This window comes from Sylvia atricapilla, chromosome 15 (genome assembly GCF_009819655.1).
Source record: "Sylvia atricapilla isolate bSylAtr1 chromosome 15, bSylAtr1.pri, whole genome shotgun sequence".
Lineage (NCBI taxonomy): Eukaryota > Metazoa > Chordata > Aves > Passeriformes > Sylviidae > Sylvia > Sylvia atricapilla.
The window spans coordinates 7,491,767-7,515,146 of NC_089154.1; the positions used below are offsets into that span (position 1 = coordinate 7,491,767).

The 23,380-nt window shown below is 47.7% G+C and overlaps 1 protein-coding gene across 9 annotated transcripts in view; it reads left to right on the forward strand.

The window, feature by feature from the left end:
* The first annotated feature begins 8,485 nt into the window (after nt 1-8,485).
* Nucleotides 8,486-23,380, forward strand: part of RBBP6 (RB binding protein 6, ubiquitin ligase) — a 28,919-nt gene continuing 14,024 nt past the window's right edge. For 2 of the 9 annotated variants that reach the window (XM_066329952.1, XM_066329960.1), the window contains exons 1-4: nt 8,487-9,228; nt 14,935-15,034; nt 17,572-17,608; nt 22,172-22,216. In XM_066329952.1, the coding sequence (XP_066186049.1) occupies nt 9,063-9,228; nt 14,935-15,034; nt 17,572-17,608; nt 22,172-22,216 (348 nt within the window). In that variant the 5' untranslated portion in view covers nt 8,487-9,062. Of the gene's footprint in view, nt 9,229-14,934; nt 15,035-16,893; nt 16,933-17,571; nt 17,609-22,171; nt 22,217-23,380 lie in introns of those variants that run through there. The other 7 variants (XM_066329951.1, XM_066329955.1, XM_066329953.1 and 4 more) reach the window with 7 other exon arrangements.

Genomic DNA, 23,380 nt, shown 5'->3' on the forward strand with positions numbered 1-23,380 from the left:
CAGAATGTAATCATCTTTAAAATGAATAAAAATGTAAACTCCACTGATCAGAGGCTGCTGAGGGCTCCACACGTTCAGCTTCCCTCCTCCAGCACCCCAGGGGTGTTCAGTGATCCCTGGTGTGCCCAGCCCAGGGACAGCCTGGGGCGTTACAGGGTAAGTGCTTCCTGCCTGGGTGTTGTGAACATCACCGAGCAGACCTGTCCTGGTGTCCTGACCTTTCCACCGACTTCTCCTGCCCTCTCCAGAGAAGCAGCTGGGAAGCTGGAGCCTTTCCTTGCTCAACAGCAAGGAGCACACGACAGGATTGGGAGCTGAAGGAGCAGACACTGCCATGCTTCTACAGAGCCTTCAGAGAAAGAATCAGAGAATACCAAACTGGTTTGGGTTGGAAGGGACCTAAAAAACCATCTCATTCCACCCCTGCTATGGATAGGGACACCTTGCACTGCTACCCCACGATGCTCCAAGCCTTGTCTAGCCTGGCCTTGGAAACTTCCACGGATCCAGGGGCAGCCACAGCTTCTCTGGGCGCCCTGTGGCCACTGAAGTGTTGGTCAAGAGCATGAGTGAATGCCAAAGGCATGGAGTGAGCGGGGTGCTGGACACTCCTGGTCTCCACAATGCTGTGACCCCATGATGAGGTCCACAGGCTGGGCTGAGAACGCCAGGAGAGGTTGTGGTCATGGGGTGGAAAGGTCTGGATGGAGAGGAGAGCTCAACACAACACCCACAAAGCTGCGAGTCTGCCGCTGCTCTGCACCCACTCCGAGCCTGTTGGTAGAGCCCATTAAATGTGGTGCTGGAAGCACGGAGGGAGAGGAGTGTGGAATCTGCCGGCAGGGCTGGACAGAGCCGCTGGACACGGGCACTGGGACACGCCTCGGAGGGGCTCAGGAGCCGCCAGGCTCTGCCAAGGCTTTGTTGAATATTCATCTGTAGGAAATGGTTATTCATGAGCACAATGAAGATTATCGTTCTGAATTCCGAGCTACTCAGCCCAGCTCCCGTTTGATGTGGCGAGGCTCTCGCAGTGCATTTGCATTAGAGAAAGCATTACTAGTTTTGATGAGGAGAAGGATTACAGGAGAAATCTGCATAAATTTATTGGTAAATGTCATTTAGCATGTGTCCAAGTGTAATTCATCACAGGGCTGTAGTGCAGCCTGGTGACTCATACAGGGCTGGGGTTTTTCAATAGACAGATAAATAACCCTTGGGACAAAATTACCTCATTGATATTAAATCACAGAGTTACAGGTGAGCAGAGCCTGCTTGGGACAAGCCCCTCGGGGGATTCCAGTCCCAAGGGGATAAGCGATGAGAAATGCCGGTCCTGGGGTTTGCTCACTGTTCTTCCTCTGCCTGCTGAGCCTCGCCCTGCTCTGCTCGTTGTGCCACCGGCCTGCCCAGCCCCAGAGCCCTCTCCATCTGCCTGCAGCCTCGCTGCTCCCTCCCGGCACAGAAACGTGCCGAGCAGTTCTCCCAGCTGCCACTCCAGCTGTCAGGACATCCCTGCACTCCTGGTTCCCTGCCGGGAGCCCCCACAAGCCCAGCCACTCCCAGGGCACTGAGGGACCTGCAGAAACCTCCTGGGGAAGGGCTTTCTGGCAAATCCCCGGCTTGGTGCCCGCTGCAGGCTCTGTCGGGGTTCGTTCTACAGCTGCAGGGGTTGTTGTGTCCTTGATCAACGCTCCCGAGGGAGGTGCTTATCCACAGCAGCGCGTCCAGCTGCCTCGGCTCTGATCTCCTCGGATTTCCCCGTGTGATGTAAGGATGTCGTACGTGCTGCCTCTGGCAGGGTGAGGGCTCTCTGACAGCCACAGCGTCTGTGACAAGCTCGGAGCGGGTCCTGACAAGGCAGAATGTTAGTCTCGCCGCTCAGCTTGGAGCTGGATGTCCTTGTCCATCCCCACAGACACCAGTGCCCATCCCTACAGTCCCAGTGTGGGTTTAGCTGTGATTCCAGCCTGCCAGAGGTGAAGGCCACTGCAGCGACTTCATGGAATGTGATAAAATGATGGCACTGGGTTTCCTAGCCCATGCCCTTCTTGCCACCTCCCTCTCTCCACAGGAGAAACATCCCAGGGGAATTGGGAGGGCAGCTCTAGGCAGGGATTAGGGAGCTGTCTCTCGAGAAACAACCAGTCACTGGCTTTTAAAATAGAATTTTCCACAAATTTCCACAAAGGTACACCCAAACTCCCTGAGCTGGGGAAGAGGGAGCAGGCACATCTGCATCACACCCACCCTGTGCTTCAGGTGCCCCTCATGAGGAAGACAACCTGAGCCCTGGCAGTTCCAGCCTGCTCTGAGCCCCAGCCCTGGCAAGACTGGGGGCCGAATCCAAACCTCAGTGCCCCCAGCCCGGGAACATCTCCCTGCCGTGGGATATCCATGTCTGCAGCGATTTCTGCTTTCACACACCTCTCCAAGCAAGCAAACTCCTGCTCCATCCTGACTGCCTGATATGCCTTATCATTGTGTTAGCAATTAATATTAGCATGGTAGAAATTGCTAATTTGCGATATACAATAATTAGAATTCAATTTAATTGCTCTCAGACTCTGCATACAAATGTGGCTTGCACCGGCTGGGTTAGAGAGAACAGAGGAGGAGAACATCCCTGATGACACGGGTGAGGCCAGCACAGCAGGGTGTCCCACCCTGTGGGTGGGTGGGAAAGCTGGGAAAAGCAGAGCAGCATTGCTGTGCTCAGCTCACTGCCAGGGTGGGTTCTGTGGGAGTGTGGGCTGGACCAGGGCAGGCAGCACCCAAAGCTCACCTGCGTCTCATTGCAGGAGAGGATGGGGCCTTTCCTCCTGCTCCTGGGCCTTAGCTGAGGTGGGGAAAAGAGATGCTGCTCCTGGAAACAGCAGAAGCTTCATGAATCACTGCAGGTACCAAAAGGAAACAAAAAAGAGGGAGTCAAAGAGAGTTTCTCAGAGGTTGATGCTCCTCAGACCCACATTGGGCCCTGCCTTGCAGGCTGAGATGGCAGTGGGTGCAGCAGAGGGTGAGGGCATGACCAGGAAAGAGCATGGGCAGAGGGGAGCACATCCCAGAGATGGGGAACACTGGACAGGCTCGAGGTATGTGGTGGGTACCAGCCCAGTGTGATGATGTGGCTCATATTGTCCTTGGTATCCACAGGAAATATAAAATCAATTCTCAGAGAAGAAGTGTTCTCTGCACAGCACCAGTCAGACCAGTAACATCCTGGAGCCAGTGCTGGTATCTCTGCTCCCAGCAAGGCTGAGAGGCTGCAGAGTCCTGGCAGGAGCTGTGAGAGCTGCTTGAGGGCTGGAAATCTGCCATGGGGTGAAAGATTAAAGAGGTGAGTCAAGAGGGTTAAAGATCACTGAGTTGTGGTCTCCAGTTGCCATGTGGGAAGCTTCTGGTGATGCATGGCACAAGCAGTTGTGGAACTGAGTGAGATTGAAACTGGGATAAAACACATTTTAACAAAGGGAGAAAGTAAGCTAGGAACAATCACTGACACATGCACAGAAGGTTTTAGAATGAAGGCCACAAATTATGCTGGATTTCAGCTCATCAGGAAGGTGTACCTTGCTGAGGGAGGTGTACCAGGCACAGCAGGGTCCTGCTGCTCCTGCCCCTGGGGGTGCAGAGCTGTGCTGGGGAAGGGAGGGGACCTCCGGGGCCTTGGAGGAGAGGAGGAACAGGCGGTGTTTACCCACAGGGTAAATGGTTCTGGGAAGGCAGGAGCCCCCAAGGCTGCCGAGCAGGAGTGCCTGAGAGCCCTGGCTCTGGTGAGGCTGGCTCTCAAGGTGACACGGAGCTGGCACGACAAGCCACCCCACAAGTGTGTCCTGGAGTGCTCCCAGCACAACCTCAGCTCACACGGATTTATTCCCTGTTTTGAAGAGCAGGCAGAGGCAGCACTACCTGCGTGGATGGAGCTGGATGAGGCCGTTATCTCCAAGGGATTAGGCGGCTGTGACTCACAACGAAGATGACTCAAAGACAGCCAGGATCCAGGGATAAAGTCAACCCTGGTCCCATCAGCAGCCAATTCCACAAAGTCAGCACGGTCTCCTGAGCGATTAGTGCAGCCGCGCAGGGAGCTGCAGAGGAGCAGTGCCCGGGTTTGGCTCTCCCTCCCCTGATCCTCGGCATCTGCAGCCCGTGATAGCTGCTGTGTGCAGCCAGCCAGGCACGGCCAGCAGGGGAAGGGAAGGCTCCAGGGGACAGCCAGAAGGGGCCTTTGATCCCTCTCATCAATTCTGGTTTAAAATGTATTGAGGAGTTAAGAATGAGGAGGGAAGCTGAGGCTGCTTTGATGTGTGTGAGTGGATGGATGCAGACAAGAGGCTGCACAGAGGGCAGAGATTCGGGAAGCAGCAAAGGTTGGAGGCAAGGAGCTGGGGCAGAGGAGGCTGAGGAGTGCTGATGGGGATGGACACACTGGTGCTCCTAAAGGAGCTGGTGGCGCTGGGACAGTGCAGGAGCTGCCAAGTGCCCGCTTAGTGGTGCCCAGGGGTGTTTGCTCTCTGCAGAGGGCTCGGACACCACAGCACAGCCCCGGCTGCTCCGTGCCCGGTGGATTCTCTAGGGACACTGGGACCAGCTGCATGCATGGGCATGAACCAGCTGATTTTGCCACTGGACATGACTGTTACTCAGTGGGGGACATTTCCTGCCCTTCTCAACAGAAACAACCACCCAAACCGGCACCAGAGCTTTTTTTAGTTGTGAGGTTGTTCAGCCTGGAGAACCAAAGGCTCTGAAGAGACCTCAGAGCCCCTTTCTGTGTCTAAAGGGACTCCAAGAGAGATGGAAAGGGACTTTTTACACGACAAGGGAGAATGGCTCCAAACTGTTAGATTAAGTATTAGGAAAGAATCCTTCCCTGTGAGGGTGGGGAGGCCCTGGCACAGGGTGCCCAGAGAAGCTGTGGCTGCCCCTGGATCCCTGGCAGTGCCCAAGGCCAGGCTGGACATTGGGGCTTGGAGCAGCCTGGGACAGTGGAAGGTGTCCCTGCCCAGGGCAGGAGCCGCCGCCGCCCGTCCCTATCCCGGTGCTCAAATGACCTCTAGTGGCAGGCGGGGACGGGGGCGGCGGGTTCGCTTTCCTTGGGAAAAAAAAATAAACTAAGCTGAAATAAAAAGAAATTGAGTCAGGCTCCTTTTCTCCTGAGAGAGCAACGGTCAGTTTATTTTCTCTTTTCTTTCGCCGAGCAATTTAATTAGAGACTCGAAATTCGTCAAGCAAGAAAGTCACCCTGGAGCTCTCACGTCGAGGGGGATCCAGTTGGGAGGTGTTGCTCGGCAGTGTCAGTGACGGTGACATAACGAGCCGGATCTTCCCAGAGCCTCTGGATTCCCGGGAGGAAGGCGACATGTGCCCATCAGCAGCGTAATCCCCTCCTGTGCCCACAATTCGGGCCCCAGGAGCGGCAGGAGAGGGATGCTGTGGACTCTGCTCCCAGCCCTCCCTGCCAGAGCACAGGGCTCCATGGGCAGTGCCAGACCAGAGCTGGGTCCATCTCCTGGCATCCTTCGGGGTAGGACCAAAGCAAAACCTTTTGCAGAGGAGATCTTGCTTTAATTTGGGGTCACAACACAGGGTGGGCGTTGGGCCCAAGAGGATGGGTTCACTGTGGGAGGCTGGAGTCAGGGCCCTCAGGTGGGAGCAGCCCTGCTCCAGGACAGGCTCCTTGGGGGACACTGCTGGAGTCCTCTGGATGATTTTAGGGCTTCCCGAGTAAATTAGCTCTGGGTATTATGGGAGTTCCTTTTACTCGGATAGTAACTCTTACGCTGTTCACACAGGGAGGAGCTTGTCCTGCTATACCTCTCCTGATTCATTTGTGATGAGAAATGGGCTCTCATCTTCTTTCTGACTCATTGATAGGGTAAATCTTCTCCTCAGTACAGAAGGTACAAAAGTCAGGCTGCAGTGGGGCTGTCCAGGGTTGGGACCCTCTGAAAACGGGGTCAGCACCTTCCACCAGCCCGAGTGAAGGTGCACACCACTGAACTCATGTGAGCAGGTCAGTGGTGCGCTGGAGGCTGTAAGCAAAACCAAGGAGGGAGCAGCTCCCTGGACTCTGGGTAATTACAGGCTGGGTTTGTTTGTTTGCTTCCTCGTTTGTTCCTGACCTATGACCTAAAAGCAGGTTTCTGGATTTGTTTCAGTATTCCAGCACAACTCTTTCAGTTTCTGTCAGTTCTGAGTCCCTTGAGCCTCAAGGAGCTGGCAAACATTCCTTGATTGCAAACTGGTAGGAACTCTGGAAAACCACCAGGCACTCTTAACCAAAACTTAGCTTCAGCCAGTGCCTGCCCACAGCAGCTGGGGTGGAGAGATGACCCCGGGCTGGGGCTGAGGGAGCAGTGTGGATGTTCCAGCAGAACTGGCCCCGTGGCCTCAGCCTCAGCAGGTCCTGAGCTGGGCTGGGAGTGCTCAGAGCAAGGTGAGTTCCTTTCCTGTTACAGAGCTCACAGCTGAAGTCACAAAATAAAAACAAATAGAGTCGTTGCTGCTGACGAAACAAACTGGAGAAGGAAATACAATTCCACACCCTGCCACCTTGTCAGCCTGCTCCTCCAGGAGACCTGCCCGTGTGGCTGGGAAGGTGCCAGACCTGATTTGTCCTGCTCAGCTTTGAAGATTTGTTTGTTTCTTTTTGTACTGTTCAGTTGTACAGCAGGGAAAATTCTGTGTCAGCCTCGGTTCAAGGCTTGAAAATGAATGTCACAGCCTTAGATTGCCAGAGGGGCAAGGACATGTGGAATATTGGGAAGGAATTGTTTCCTGGAGGGTGGGGAGGCCCTGGCACAGGGTGCCCAGAGAAGCTGTGGCTGCCCCTGCATCCCTGGAAGTGTCCAAGGCCAGCCTGGACAGGGCTTGGGGCAGCCTGGGGTGGTGGAAGGTATCTCTGCCCATGGCAGGGGGTTAGAACTCTATGAGTTTTAAGGTCCTTTCCCAACCAACCATCCTATTATTCTATAATTCCACGATTCAAGCACTTGAGCATTTGAGAATTAAAACAGCAAAGACCAAAGTTCAGCCAAAGGTGCTCTGAGCAGCAGAACTGTGCTTAGATAAAACTGTTTATAAATCACTGAAGTACTAAGTGAGACAAAGTTCCCACACAGCTCCCAATAATCCATCATGGCAAAACACCGAAACTCCATGTTACAGCAAATAGTTTCTGTTTATTGATCTTTCTTTAACTAGCATGTGAGCATGACCTAAAAAAGTGCCAACACATTTTATGTTGTTTTGCAGAAGTTAGAGAACAGTTTCCTGCTGAGTGTATTTGAAGTGAAAGAGTTCAAAGTTTCAGAACTAATTTAAAGCTACAAAAGCAGCCCTGGTGCCTACAGGTGTGCAGAGACCACCAAGCCTCAACACTGCTCCAGTGTTTAATGACTTTCAGAGTAACCCAGCCCCTCCGAAAACCACAGAGTATTTCCTTGCCTCACCAGGAAGTTGATGTTTTGTTCTTTAAAGTTATGAATGTGGGTGGCTGAGAACATTGGATGTGACATGAGCGTTTCTGTCGCAGGCAGGAAACAGCCTGGAACAGGCACATCAGGCCTTTCCTTTGGGGCAGACAGGTCTGTCCAGGGCATGGCAGCATTCCCTAAATCCCGACCTGGTGACACATCCTGGAGTCATGGAATGCTTTGGGTGGGAAGGGACCTCAAAGGACATCCATCCTCTGCCATGGGCAGGGACACCTTCTACTATTCCAGGCTGCTCCAAACTGTCTAACCTGGCCTGGGACACTTCCAGGGATCCAGGAGCAGCCATGGCTTCTCTGGGCACTCCCACCCTCACAGGGAAGGATTTCTCCCCAGTATCCCAACTGACCCTACCCTCTGGCAGTGGGAAACCAGCACCTTCCTGCCTGAGGTCCCTGCTCTGATCTCACAGCTCAGCTGCTCATGGCAGGGGCCCTTGTCCAGCCGTGTCCCAGGCACCCACATCCAGCTGTGTCCAAATCCCCCTTGTCCAGCTGTGTCCAAATTCCCCCTGTCCAGCCGTGTTCAGAGATCACAAGCTTAGACTAAAATTTTAGATGCGAAGAGTTTATTTCAAGGCTTCACTATTTTTATTTGAAAAATTAACTTGTCTTTGGATTGATTTCTTTGAGGCAGCGGTGAGGCAGCTGGTGGGCAAAAGATTTCCTGTGTAAAGGTTTGAGAATTAGAAAATAAGTATTTGTAAAGTGAAAGACTGTGGTTAGTAAGTTTCAATGGACGGGTTGAAGGCGACAGCAATGTATAATTCGAAAGAGGCGGGGGTTTAAGCATGACATGGTGGCGATATGAAGTGCAGAGGGCGGTGACTATTACGCTGTATAATGTCAATACTCACCTCGATCCCGTCCTTTCCTTTCCTGGCTCCATGAGGGGCGCACACCACGATCTCCGCTAGGTGGCGCTCGAGATCAGGGGGCAGGGCCCGCCGCACCCACGTGACGTCGTGTCACGCGCGGCGCCGGGTCACGTGCGGCGTGGTGGACGCGCCTCATCTGCGCATGCTCGCGAGGCCCGTGCGGTGTCGGCCGGGAAACCCCTCGGCGCAGCGCTGAGGGCAGGGGCGGCCGCGGGAGCCGCCATCGGGGCCGAACCGGGCCGAGCGGGGCCGAGCCGAACCGAGCGGGGCCGAGCCTGAAGCGAGCGAGGCGGCGCCGGGCCGAGCGGGCCCGAGCCCGAACCCGAACCGAGAAGGGGCCGAGCGGGGCCGAGTCCTAGTCGAGCCCAAAGCGAGCGAGGCCGAACCCGAGCGGAGCCCGAACAGAGCGGGGCCCAGCCCGGGTCGAGCGGGGCCCAGAGCAGCAGCCGGGCGGGCGCGCCGCGCTCGCCGAGGGCCGCGGTCGTTGCGGGGCGGGGGCCGCGGGCTCGCCACGATGGAGACCTGAGGCCTCCCCAGCCCCGAGCCCTGAGGCCGCGGCCCGGCCATGGCGCAGCGCCGCGGGCTCTGAGCGCCGCTCGCCGCCCCAGCGCCGCCGCTCCGGCCCCCGCGGGCCCTGCCCGACCCCCGCGGCCCCGCCGCGCCAGAGCGGGCGCCGCCCGCGCCCCGCCATGTCGTGCGTGCATTACAAGTTCTCCTCCAAGCTCAACTATGACACGGTCACCTTCGACGGGCTGCACATCTCCCTGAGCGACCTCAAGCGCCAGATCATGGGCCGGGAGAAGCTGAAGGCGGCTGACTGCGACCTGCAGATCACCAACGCGCAGACCAAAGAAGGTGCGTGGGGTTCGGGGCAGCGGTGATGGAGCGGTGGCTGCTGTGGGCTCAGAGCTGTTCCTTTGTAGCTGCTGCTCTCACAACATGGGAGCACGGGTTCGTGTGCTACGAAAGTTTAGATTTCTTGGAGTTATAGGTAAAATGGAGGGGGGAGGATGTCTTTAGAATAACAAACCCGCCAGCTTTCTTTGAATTCTGGCAGAGAAATGTGAGAGTTATAGGAATATAGCACATGGCTAATTTGAATGGAGGGGGGGAAAAAAGTGTGTTTGATGACTGAACTTTGTGTTCATTGAATGCAAGTGCCCATTGCAATAATTCCTTTGAAGCAACAATTTGTATCGAATGTATCAGTGAGTTACAATTTTTGCAGACCTTTAGAGCCTCTTGAATAATCAGCGTTTTGTGTAGCAAAATTACTCTTAGGAATTCCTGGATAATGTAAGTTTTCCAAACAAAAGACACCGTAATTTAGACGCTACTGAGCATCATTTCATCATTCTTGTCTAATTTATTTATTTTCTTCCTGGCACTTAGTGTTTGCTGTATCGAGGCAGTCTGGAATTTTTATGGCAGAACATTTACAGTGAATATATGTAAGAAATGTTCTTCGGGAAGTCATAAATTCGCTTAAATCTAATAAATAGTTCTTGATTCTGCGGTGTGAATATGGGCTTGTGTTACTGTGATGCTTCAGTTTGGTAATCTGCCATCCTGATAAGTTTGAATGTGATTAAAGACTTCAGAGTGTGACTTTTCAGAAATAAAAAGAATTATGTTTTCATTCCTGCAACGTTAAACCTTTTTATTTCCCCCTCCCTCCGTGATTCTGTGTCTAATTAGTTCTTTTCTTTAAAATGTGCACTGCTGGGGTTTTTTTTTCTCTTTCAGCTTTCTGTGTTGAGGTTTAAACACAATGCTCTGTAACTTCAGCCCTGACCTTCAGAGGGGTTGGAGTTTAAGCATCTGTTTATCTACAGATATTTAAATGATTTCCAGGAGAGTGTGAAGAGACCTCCCAGCACAGCATTAGGGGCGCAGGGGATGCCGTTGTGTGATAAACGTAGGTAGAGACGCAGCTCAGAAGCCTTGAGTTTTTTTACCGGTGTTAGAAAAAGCTGCGCAAAGCTTTTAGCGGCTGGGTTCGATTTGCTGTGAGGGCTGTGCCGAGGAGATCCCCGCCGTGTCCGGGCTTCTGGGGCACTGGGGGCTCCCAGGAGGAGCCGCTGGTGTCACCGGGGCTGTGGGGACAGAGCCTGGGCTGGAGCCCCGCCACGGGCACCGCAACAGCGGCTTTGACATAGACCGAACACGCGGCAGTTCGTTGGAGCAGGTGAACAGAAAGCAAAGTTGTGAAGAGAAAAAAGATGCTCGTAGATGTCACCTCGTAAAGTATTACTGCAGCGTCCCTGGGATTGAGTTTACCAGAGTGTTACTTTGTTTTCATATGTAACCAGAGTCCAGGGAAGGAAAAGTGCCTCACTAGAAGCTGTTAAATGTGGTGTTGCCTCAAGGTGAAGGTAAAAAAGCATTGTCTTGGCTCCTATAGGCAGGTTGTGTTGTGCTTTAACCTCTGCAAAACCAGTATTAAATTATAAACATGTACTCATGTAAAATGCACAATTTTAAATTTTATGTTAGTGACACAGATGCTTATTGAACCTTTCCTGAGGGTGTTTTCCATGTGAAAAGGCAAAAAAATTTCCTCTGTGGTTTGCAGAGCATAGCTAGAGAATATATTTCCAAAATTTATGTCTGTCAAATCTTTGGTTTATATGCATAACTGTGAATCTCAGTTTTTATTAATCAGATGTAGATGCTTAAATTAACCTGCAGAAATAAAAGTAACAACTCGGGTGGGATATCCTGTCTAAATGGGATGTTAGGAGTTCTTACATGTGGACATAAGTATTGAGTTTTTATAACTTTGTCTGTTCAGGAGTCCTGAGTAAATGTTAAAATGATATTTGGAAAGAACAAAGTGAGCCATGAGTGGAGATATGCTGGATATTCAGATTGTTCCAAGATCCTGGAAGCTTTTACAGTTCTGGAGCTGTTACTTATCCTAGTGGAAAGCTAGTAATACAAGAACTGCTATTATAGGCTTAAAGGGCACAGGATTTTAAATATCAGTAGGAAAAAAGGATCTGATGGGTTGTGTAAGATTCTGGGAATACGGAGTGAGTGGGTGAGACCTGTTTTGTGTGAGGGGTTCCCCTTCCATGCTTGCTATCGAGGCATGTTCTCTAAAGCCTGCACTCAAGAGTGGTGCCTTTAAACTTGCCTCCATTTCATTGGATCCGGATTTTTTTACCTGTCTTCTGTAACAGGTGTTCCCAGAATGTTGTGGAAGAGCTGCAAGCTCCACAACCGATGTTTCTTGAGTGCTCTTTCCTGTGCTGTGACATCCTAAGACAGAACACTTGGGAAATGTGCCATACTTACAGGGCAAAATACGAAGGAAATAAACCCAAGACTTAGCTCTGAACTGGTGTGGGATGGCTGAATGGCGTTAAGGCAGAATGGTGCTCAGGCACTTCAGCCCCACGCTGACACCACAGCAGAGCCAGGAGGACCTTAAAGCAGGGCCCGGGTGGTGTAATGGGATTAGTGACTGGAAGTAGGGTGGATTTGATTGACTCATCCCTCCAGAGCAGTGCAGGGACTCTTGTGGGGCACAGTGCAGTGGAGATTCCCTGGGCTGTTTGGCCTCCTGGGCCAGCTTGTTCCAGAAATGATGATCTGCCTGCTGTAGATGAGATCAGGGATTCCTATTCTAGGGGAAGCAGAAAATCCAACAGGACTGGCCCAGTCTGTTACTCAGGAAGCTTCAAGGCTGCTTTTGTAGCCAGTTATAGCAGTGGCTTGTCCCAGAGTGAGCAAGTGGTGGTGAGGAGAACAGTTAAATCCTGTCTAGGGAGAAAATGTGTTCCAGGGAGTCCCTGTGTTGTGGTGGGGACAGCCTGGCACGGTGGCAGGCATCACAGCTCTTCCCTGCACATCCTTCCCCCAGCAGCTGCCTAGCAAGGCTTTTCCCTGCCCTGGCACACCTAGGCTTGCCTTCCAAGGACTCCTGGTGAGTTCTGGACTTCACCTGGGTGAAAAATCTCTGAGTGCTCAGAGCTGCTTGGGCAATGCTGTCAGATGAAACCGTGGATGGAAGCAGGCCAGAAAATAACATGGGAATTTTTGTCAGTAACTTGTTATAGCATACGTAAACACAAATTATTAAAGCTAGCAGAAATTCTTATAACAGATAAATTGAAAAGTGGGGGGTTTAAATTGCTCATTCAATGTGAAGCAGCATAAAGTTGCCAGTAAATCAGAGCTCTTTGTACTTAGCTGTAAGAAAGTTGTGGACAGTGATGCAGTAGTTGATGTCAGATTTCTGTGTCAGTGTGAGGCGGCAGTCAGGGTAGCTGCTGTTAACTAGTTTCCCTCCATTCATGCCTTGAAATACTTCTTTCTCTGGACTCTTTCAAGCTACTCTTTTCTTGTAGGATAAATAGCAAGTTTTAGACTGTTGTGTCTCTTCTGCTCTTGCTTTTAATATCCAGATATTTCTTTGGTTTTGCGGGCATTTTGGGTTAGTTGGGTACTTTTAATCACAGCTTAGGTTGACAAATTCCAGTAGCTAGTTCCCGGCCATCAGTGGTGGCAAAACAAGTTTGTGCTATCTGGGAGTGGAAATGAGCAATGCTGCTGCCTCCAGCTTTGAGCATTTCTGTTAAAGCTCTGCTTGGACAGGTGTGAGCAGTAGCTGTGTGGAGTTGGCCTCACTGCTCACCCTGAGGTGTGTGGAGTCATAGAGAGACAGTGACAGGGCTGTGCAGGCCCTGGGATGTGTGAGTCTCTGCCCAGGGGATGTTGCTGCCTATGAGTTGCAGGTTCCTGTTGGGAGATGCCAGTTTAATCTGAAAGCCTTTTTGTGAAGCCACTGTTGCTTATCTTGTATCTCTGAAATCACAGTCCAGTGGTTTGTGATCTGGACCAGAAAGGAATAACACTTTTGTTTGGCTCTGGTCCACGAGTAGAAACAGCTGCTCTGGTCTTCTAGAACTGCAGCTGCCACCATCCTCCAGGTGTTTGTCTTGGCCTCAGTACTGCTTGAGCTCCTTCTCCCATCAGAAAGTCCCAGTGCAGCCTCTCCTGACAGGTGGCTGTGTGAGGAGCAGAGCTCCAGGGTTTGTGTCAGGATGTGACTTCTGTAAGAGCTGCTGTTTCTGTCACTGCTAGTCCTTTCACCCACAGTTTTAAACTGCTCTGCAGTCCAGAGGAGTCTCACTGTTTGGTTCCCTGGGGGGAAGATCAGGAATTAGTTTCGGCTAAATGATTTCTCAGTTTTCTGAAGAAATCTTCTGTTACTTGGAAGTAGAAGTAAAATTTTAATTTCATGGTTGAAGTGATGTCTTCTGCTAGGTATGTTGTGGTCTAAGGGAGGGTCTTGCCTGTAGGAATAATATACTGAAAAATGGAGCATAAATTGTGAGATACTCCTATTTTGTGTGTGATCACTGAGCAAACTCATCCTGACAGAGCTTGACTAGGTACACAACAGCTCTGGGTTTCAGAGCAATGTTCTGATTCAGTCTGCAAAGGGAAGGGATTGGAATAACTAACACTGCAGGCACATCACAGGGCAGGACTGCTCGTGGTGCTTTACAGTATTTAGTCGTGTCCAGCCTGTGTAAGTTCCTTATAGAAACTGTTCCTATGGAGAGGGTTTTGCATTTGAGGCTTATTCGAAGTGTGTCTGAGAGTTGGATTTTTGTTTGGGCCTTATGTAAAAGGTCGGGGCTTTTCTTCTCTTTGGACAACCAGCACAGTACAGGCCAAGGCAGGGCAGGGATGGCTTCAGGCACATGCTGTTTTCCAAAGGCTTTTCAAGACTGTCTTCAGAAGTCATTTCATTTGAGTGTCTCTTCTCTACAGAACTGAGTAGAAAGAACTGGTATCCCTTTGGTTCATTCAGACTGGATGGTGAGCTTGAGGGCGGAGGTACCACTTTAGTTTGAGCCACTTCAGTCCTACTTGTGAAAGCAGGCTCAGAAACCCCCAGGTTTTTGTGCTCCAAACTGCAGTGCTGCCAGTTTCAGTTGCATTTCTCTGTCAGGTCCTGAGCTGCTGCCCAGCCTGGTTGGGGATGGTGCAGCTCCAGGCACAGAGCTGGTGGCTCTGCTGTTCCGTGAGGCCTGAGCAGGGCAGCAGAGGGGAGTCAGGTGTACTTAACACACTGGAATCACTGCTGCAGAGTTTCCCTGCTTTAGCTGGTACCTGGTTTGTTCAGGACCAGCAGTCACAGACTTTAGAGTCTGCTTTATGCAGGTGAGGCTTGGCTTTGGTTTGTTTTTCTCCAGAGATCTCTTGGTTTCGTAGCCAGTCAGAAGCAAAACCAGCTTAAAACAGATCAGGGAAAAACCTCATGCATTATCAGACTCTACTTTAGTGTAATTTGAAACCATTTTGCTCTTGGCATTCAAACTAACTTCAAAAACTGAAAGTGATTTTGCTGCTTGTGTTTGATAATCAAACCTGAAGATTCCTTGACAGGTGCTGTTGGTGTGTTGAGAGGATGAAAGCCTGACATTATGTATAAAATTTTGTTCTTAGATCTGTAAAGGGATTCTCAAAAGTGCTCCATAATTACATATTAAATACATTCTTACAAATTGACTAATGTTGTTTCTGTATTGATGTTGTTTCCAGAGTACACCGATGATAGTGCTCTGATTCCCAAGAACTCATCGGTGATCGTGAGGAGAATCCCCATTGGAGGAGTGAAAGCAACGAGCAAAACATACGTTATGTAAGTTCTGCACACCTCCTGTCCTTTGGGAGGGGTCAGTGTGCCCACCTCGTTACTGACAGCACTTGCAGAGGCACTGGGGCTGTGGCTTGCTTGTTAAAACTGCTGCTAGTGTTTGTTGTCATGGGGTAGATTTCAATGTGTCTGTCCCAAAGGAGACTTCAGTTTTGGAGTTCAGACACCAACAGTGGTAACTCTATAGATGATTCTATTGAGGTTGGTTTGGGGTTTATTTTTCTGAGATTCAAGGGCAGATCCTTTCTCCTCTACATGGGGAGATTCCTTATTATACGTGTCTGCCTTTTTAACAAAGACAGGTTCACACTGTAGTGTAAACTTAGCATTTGTTCCTGTCTCAGAAGTGATTGTGGCTGTTGGACTGTCACCTGTGTTTGGGGAGGTGGGGCAGGATGTGACAGGTATTTTTCTGCCTCAGGTCTGGATGGGTTGTATAGCAGTTGTAGAGGAAAGGCTGAGAGTTGCCAGCTGGTGAACCATGCAAACAAGAAGTTTTATACCTAAGTGATTGCTGTGCCTTTCCTAGACACACAGTATCTGTTTGAGGCAAGAGAAAAAGAACCCTAAAGGGTGTTGGCTTTTGTGCAAGTACCACAAAGGAATAGTTAATCCTGTCCAAACTCAAATCTCAGAAGCACAGTTTAGCACATTTACCAAATGTACTGATTATCTTTCTGTCTGTACCCAAGCTGGGCAACCTGTGCTCCAGGTTTTAGTTCTGTATTTCTAAGGTTTACACCTGATTCTCTGTCCTCAGTATTGATTAAAATCCCAGATACTCAAATGCAATCCTGACTACAGGATTATTGCTGCATTGATGTTTTCATACAGTCCAGATCTATAATAGCTACATCAGCTCTGTTGGAATGGGCATGTTTTTCAACCTCCTTAAAGCCATGCCTCTTCACCACCAGCAGGAGATATTATTAGCTTGTGGTTTTGCCATGTCTTTCTTATGTTGGTTCTCAGTAAAGTACCCTGAGGAGTTACAGTGTGTCTAGAACAAACAATACAGCAACATCCTGGTACCCATGAACCATTTGCAAGCAAAAAACCCCAAATGGATGTGGCTCTGCGTGTAACTTTGGGGCACATTCCTGCAGGAGCTGTGCAGTGCTTCCCAGGTCTCCTTTAGGATTCTGCACCCACAGCATTGTGCCTGTAAACACAGCCTGCCTTTGGGGTTGGTTTCAGCTGGCTGCTGTCCTGCCAGCGCACCTTGCCTGGTGGTGTAAAGGCTCCAAAGAATCAAAGCTGGCCTCAAAGATTGTGTCAGTACTGGTGGGGAGGTATCAGGAGAGAACAGCCCTGCTGTGGGAGAGTTGAAAATTAACCAGGCAGATGAGCCTTCTGTTCCTCAGCTGGAAACACTGCAGAAACCACTGCTAGGGTGGTTAATGTTTGGGGATGGGGAGTGTCTGCTGGAATGGTGGAGGCCTTCAGAAAGGCATTACTCACCTTGCAGTAAATGGCTGAAGCAGCTACTGTGTGGTAATCCGAAGTACTTCCGTGTCCCTCTTCACCTTCAGGAGGTATAATTGGGAGCCTGGGGGGGTTTAGCAACGGCAGGAAGCTGAGCCTCTCCATTGGCATGTGAATTCCCCAGCAGCCTTTGCATTGCTTCTGCTCATGGGACTCTTTGGATGATGCCTGGATTGTTTGTTAGCTCTCTCAGTGGCTGCATGTGTGGTTCATGATGAGAAGCATGCAGGTCCAGACCACCAAGTATGTGGAATCTCAGCAAGTTTTCAAATGTAATACATATTTCCTAAAACATTGTAACATATTCAAGATTATCTTCTAGCAAATTCTGGCAATTAAGACCTTTTCTTTTGTCACAGGACTCCTAAATCGCACAAAATCCTAGAAACTACTTTCAGGTGACATTTCTACTACTACTTTTAGTCAATATAGCAAATGTAACATGTTTAATATTTTGGCACTTTGATGGCTAAATATAGTAGATCTCTGAACACAGTGCTTGGGCTTCCACAAAGAAACACTGTTCTAGAGACTGTGCTGCTGACACTGTTCTGCTGCCCCTTTGTCACGTGACTATGTTTTTCACTGCAGCAAACTTGCACTTGTAGATTTTCACTGTTCTTCCATAGAAACTGAAGCCCTGTACCTGGTAGCTGTGTGTGATACCAGGGATGTATATGTTGGCCAAAGCTACCCCATGCTTTGGTGATTGATTATTTGAGAACACAGAACTCTAGTACAGACTTCATGGGTTTGATACTTAGAGAGAGCAGAGACAAAATGTCTGAGGACTTCCTCTTGCACTGTTGTGTTCTAGATCTGTAAGTCTTGAGTAATTTGTGACTGTGTAGAAATGTAATTTTGGGGGGGTTTTTTAGTTTCACTGAATGTAGCAAGAGAGAACAGTTTATGTTGCAAATAAATGTCTACATTCACCTAGAGTATTGGAGCATAATGTGATGTTCAGGTTCTGGAATCTTTGTGTTGGGTACAAGTGATTTGTTTTAAATTCTGATCACCTTTATTTCTTCTTCTAGAAGTCGAAGTGAGCCAGTGAGTGGAACATCAAAAGCAGTATGTAAAAACACACTCTCACACTTTTTTTCCTACACACTGCACTTAGTTCTAAACAATGCAGCCTTTTATTAATTTGCCAAACGTTAACTTAATATATTTTCCAGTAAAACCTAGTGTATGTTGTAATTACATTGTATTTGATGCAGCATAGTAAAAACTGGGTAATGCCATCATTTGCAGAGTTCTAATGTGAATATTGGTATCTGTGCCTAGTAATGCATTGTATTTCATATTGAATATGCCAGAATCTTTCCTGTATGACTCTGTGTTGTACAGATAATGTATGATCGTTTCCAGATCCTGTAGGCTTGAGGTTTGCACACTGAACATGGTGCCATGTTCTACATCTGTCTGTCTATAGCTAGTGATATGTATGTTTGTATAGGTTGTTGTGTGCTTTTTGTTTCTTGCAATAAAAACTGTTTGGAGTGTATTTTTTGCCATTTTCACATTGTATCACTTAGCTTTTGTTTTTAAATAACTTTTTTTTGCCTAACGGTTTTTGAAAATGTTATCAAAAACCACTGAGAAATCATTATTGTGAAACTTGGTGCTGTTCCTTACTTTTGACTTCGGGCTTCAAACAAATACCAAACCCAGCATATCCCAGATGCTTCCAGGACAGTTCTGTGCAGTTCAATGATTCCTTCCTGTGTCCCTAAATATTTGGGTATTTGTTCCTAAAACTGTATAACTGAAGTGATACTGTTTGGCCCCCCTGAGTACAGAAATGTCTTTAATACCCTGCCGTGAATTTCAATATCGCTGCTACACAGAGTGGTATTCTAAAGTTCTGCATTGGATCTCTCCCCTTTATCTGGTGAAGCAGTTTAGTTCAATAGTTTGTCTGCAAATGTAACGCAAATTTTGGCACCAAGTTAGAGCCTGGGGCATTTGGGGGTGAAATCCCTGTCACTTTTCTTAACTCCTGCTTGCAGCACATTTTTGTGTCTGGGTGACTCCAGGGCTGGCTGCTGCTGTAATTCCCAAAGGTTAAGCTTTTCTTTAGTATACCACCACTTGGAATTCACATTTGGAAAAGGGGCAGCATTTTCCTTCAGGTTTGCAAACACTTGTACTGCTGCTAACATATAATCCCCCACGGAAATCAGTGCCTGGGGATGGGCCAGATCTCGGTGTGCCCCTTGGGTCAGTACTGTGTGCAACTGTGCTTTTCCAATAGTCCCTAGAGTATCAAAGTACTATTTGGTGGGGTTTATTTTTTATCTTTATTTTAAGTATAACTGCTTCTCCTTCACTAGACTGGTGTGAGGCATTACACTAACCCTGGATCATTGGTTCTGATCACTTGATCAGCTATTAGGATAACTTAATCTAGAAATTCCTGAACTCTGGGGCTGTGTTCTAGGAAGAATACAGCCTCTGGTTTCCATGGAAACAATCAACTTCAAATCGAAAACTTGCTCTGTGTAGGTCTAAAATCACTAAATGTAACATCCATAATTCTATTGCTGATTGATTGCAATTCCTTTTGGAGATGAATGCCTCTCATTATGAGTTGGAGTTAGTTGAACTGGCCCAGTGACCCTAGCAGTTAATGTAATGCATTTATGTAAACCACGTTTATAGTATTTGATCTAATTCAGATGGGTTTTTATTTCTTGAAAACAGTTCTTTTTCTTTTTGTTTACTAGCATGTGTATAAACACAAACCACATGTTCATAAATAAAGTTAACATTCTTTTAGCCTCGTGTGTTCCCTGGCATGTCTGTATTACATTGCTCAGTAGCATCTTACCATAAGCTAATGTAGATGTGTCAAAAAGAAAAAAAGAAAAAATCCCAGAGTGGGAGGGAAGACAGTGTGAGTGAGAACTAACAGCAGGAAAAGAAAAGCAAAGCAAAGCCGTTCCCTGGTGTGCTCTGACTGTCCCTGGTCTGGGAGGGTGGAAGCCTTGCATCCCTCTGTACAGGCCCTCTCTCACTGGGAAAGCCCTGCAGCCTCAGCAGCTTCTGCAGCTGGAGACACAAATAGTTTATCCTTAAGGCTAACTCAGGTCTTGATGTGGGGGGATTGTTTGCTTTTTTTTTTTTTTTTTTTTTTTTTTTTTTTTTTTTAACACACATATTTCTGCATGTATTTCAGAGCAGAAGCTGGGTTTTGTGCAGTTGGAGTGAATCACTAGGAATCTTATCAGTTATTGATAGAGAGTAAAGTTACAAAGTTAAAATCAGTTTTCTTTTTTTCAAAAATGCATAAAAGCTTTTTTTTTGTATTTTTCCATTGTCCCTCTCTTCTGCCAGCTGCCATCCCACCCTTGGCACAGCCCAATCCAGGGTGTGGGGCCTCAGGGCGGGTGTCTGGGTGCCTTGGGGCTCCTTGCAGGCTGCACAGGGGCCGAGCTGTGCTCGTTGGTTTGTGCCCCTGGGCACAGCTGAGCCTCCCTGGCTGAGCTCCCTGTGTAGCCAAGCTCTGGGTTTAGGGGAGCCCTGTCATTTCAGTCTAGCACCCCAGCAGTGAGATCTGCCTTCTCCTCCTCTCTCCTGTCCCTTTGCCCACTTGCCTTCCTGTCAGTTTCTGTTCAGTCTGCTGCAAGACATGGGAGTTAACATTGGCTATTGAGTTTAGGGTTTGGGGGTTACTTTTTCTGCGTTGTTTTTGGGGGTGTTTTTTACAATACTTCTGCAGTGTTATTTTAGGGCTGGCTACAATTATAGAGATGTTGTTTCTACTTGACAGTTTTGAGGGACTGCCAGGAAATACTTCTGTAGCAATTTAAAAGGAAAAAAATTGGCAAATTTTTGGATGCTTGAAAGATGGCCATGGGCAAAGGCACTGAAGAGTACAGTAATTATCTGTTTGCTGCTTTTGGTAACTGTTCACTATCACCTCCTTTAATAAATAGGCTGCTTCCTGCAGGCTGTATAATAGCAGCTTCCTAAAAAAATAGAGGAAAGAATTAATAGTTTATTAACTGTTGTGTTTCAGTTCCTGGTCAGTACTAGACCATTTAACACTAGAGCTTTCCTAATTTCTTGTTTGTTTCTGAAAAAAAACCACAAAATTATAGCTGTGCCTGCCCTGAGAGAATACTGGCCTGCTTTTTCACACGTAAAAGAGTGGCATATGGAGCATGAAGCATTAAAATGCTTGTACAGACCTCCTTTTGAACAGAACTAGGTACCAAGCATTCTGAAAGGAAGGAGAGGTGAATCTTGGGGTAAGACTTGCAGTGGAATGAAGGTCTTGTCTAGATCTTTGTGTTCCTCTCCAAAGACACATTTTCAAGAGCTCTATAGTCAGTAATGCAGGAATGCTGTATGTCATTTCCTGAAAACACAGAAGAGGGACAACTAAGTGGTGTTAGGAATCATCTTGTACATGGAAATACTTTTTCCCAATCTGCTAAAACTGTTCCATCAAATTCTGTGCTATATTAGGTAGTAAAGGACAAGACCTTTTTTAAGGAAAGGTTTTAATCTCTTTGCTGATCTGTTTAGTGGCTTCTTGGAGAGCTGTTCAGTTCACATTGTGAAATTTTATTCTGTATTTTTGAGCAATTTAGATGTAATCAGTGATTCAAGTGTGTTTCTGGTACTGTTGTGCTAGCCCAAGTGCTGCTCATGGCATGATATAATTCAATATGCTGCAGAAGGAACTGGATCGAGTTAACCTTTTGACTTGTGGCAAAACTTCAGCACTAGTTCTCTGGCTCTAGCCTGAGGATGTCATTCCTGAGAGCTGTTCCATGGGCAGCTGGGAGGAGAAAATTTGAGGCAGAAATTCCAGGCTTGTGCTCTGAATCCATGTTTTTATCATCAAGAGTATGCTTTGCACTTTCCTTTGTTCAGTTAGCTCTGGGCTGCTGTTAAAGATCAGGTTTGATCTGATTGCGAGGAGTCATCTAAATTCTCACTGATTTGGGTGGCAGGGACTGTGGTCTAATAACATACAAGAAGTCAGTTTTCTCAATTTTTATAGTCTACTCTGTCATAAGCACCTTTATATAGATGATTTGAGCAGTTGGTTTTTCTCCAGATGAAGTGGCAGGCTGCGGCTGCTGTTCTAGATGGGGTTTTATTTGGGTTTATTTGGGTACTGACAAGAGGGGCACAGTGTGTTTTGGGGCTTCTGGGGATGACCTTCATTCTGACAGGCAGATGTGAGTTCACAAAATCATCACTGTGTGCATATAGAAATGAGATATTCACTGATTGATTTACCAACCACACTAATATTTTGCTGCCTGGACTGATACTTCTTCCTCAATTAAACTAAAATTTTTTCAAATCCTTTTTAGCTGGAAATTGACAGCTTCCTTACCCTTTTGAAAGAGGTCCCTCTCTGAGATATTCTGAGCAATAAGTAGATCTCCATTGGGGTTGGTTATTTTAATTTCTTCTCATAAGCATGTAGATTTTCTTAAGCCATCATAGATTTGGACTTTGTTTTGAATAAATACAAATTACACTGGGTTGGGATTTCTTTTGGGTGACACTCAGGGGGTTATAGTGCAGAGATTCAGGCTATAGTAGAGGTTAACTATTGCTGTGTTTTGACTGTAGAACTTGAATATGTGTTTAATTTTTTGTGAACAGATTGATGACTCTTCTGCATCTATTTCTCTGGCCCAGCTTACTAAGGTATATATATATTCTTGTCAAATACTTAAAAAAGTGTTTGCTTCCTATTTTTAAATTGATACTCTGATCTATAGGTGAATAACTGTTGTAATTGGAAAGCCCCCTTCAATTTTTATTAACTTAAAGTATTTATTTTAACTTTAAAATGTGTGTATATTTTGATACTATCCTGTAAAGAGTAGTTCTCAGTTTGGGAAGATAGAAGGGGAGTACCTTATCAGCCTCAGCATAATGTTGCAGTATTACTCATCCTCAAGACACAAAGAAGAAGCTCTTCAGAAGCTGTTTTACCGTTTTTCATACGTTTCATTAATTTTGCGTTGGAAACTAACCCAGTTTGTACAGAAGAATTTAATTGGCTGTAAATTATGGACATTCCAGGGGGCTGTGACCAGCCACAAGAGAAGCGGTTCTGTACCATGGACAATTGCATGGCTATTCTTGAACCCCTAGTCATAGTTACAGACCCATTCTCTGAATGCTGCACAATTCATAAATTGTGGGATCTATGCAGTGGACAACCCGATCTAATTTGTTTGAACGCAGACTGTGTAAATTGTGTAAATGTACCTCATTGTTTATAGGAATATACCAATGTGTATGTGTGGCATCTGAGCAGCTGTGACCTTCTGAAACTGTTGTAATGCCATGTTTTGCTTGGGAACTGCTTGCATTTTTGCTCACCAATGTGTAATTTGTCTGGGAAAGCACTAGTGACTGCACTGTGTGGACAGGCAAGAGCTCAACCACCAGTCTCTAAAGCTACAGGCTGTAGAGTAGGCAGGGCCTGAGGCAGAGGAGCTAGTTCTTTGTGATCAAGATGAAGACTGGAGTAAATTTCTGATAAAAAGAAATCTCTTCCTACTGGTAACTTTCCCCTCTTTACTACAGAAATTAAATTGTATACATTTGGCAAAAAAAATCCCATTATATAGATAAGTATCTGTAGTTTGGAAGGTAGCCACCCAAAGGATTGGTCCCCATTAGTGCTGTCCCTAAATGTGTCCTTGGGTCTGTAACCTCATGTGAAGTTTTACTTTAAAATATGCAAAGTTGTCCAAGGGGTGGGGGTACACATTTAAGCCTTTGAGGGTATTTAGGTATTTCAGAAAAATGCAGGAAGGTGACACCAAGGTGACACCAAGTGGCTCAGCACTGTTACTC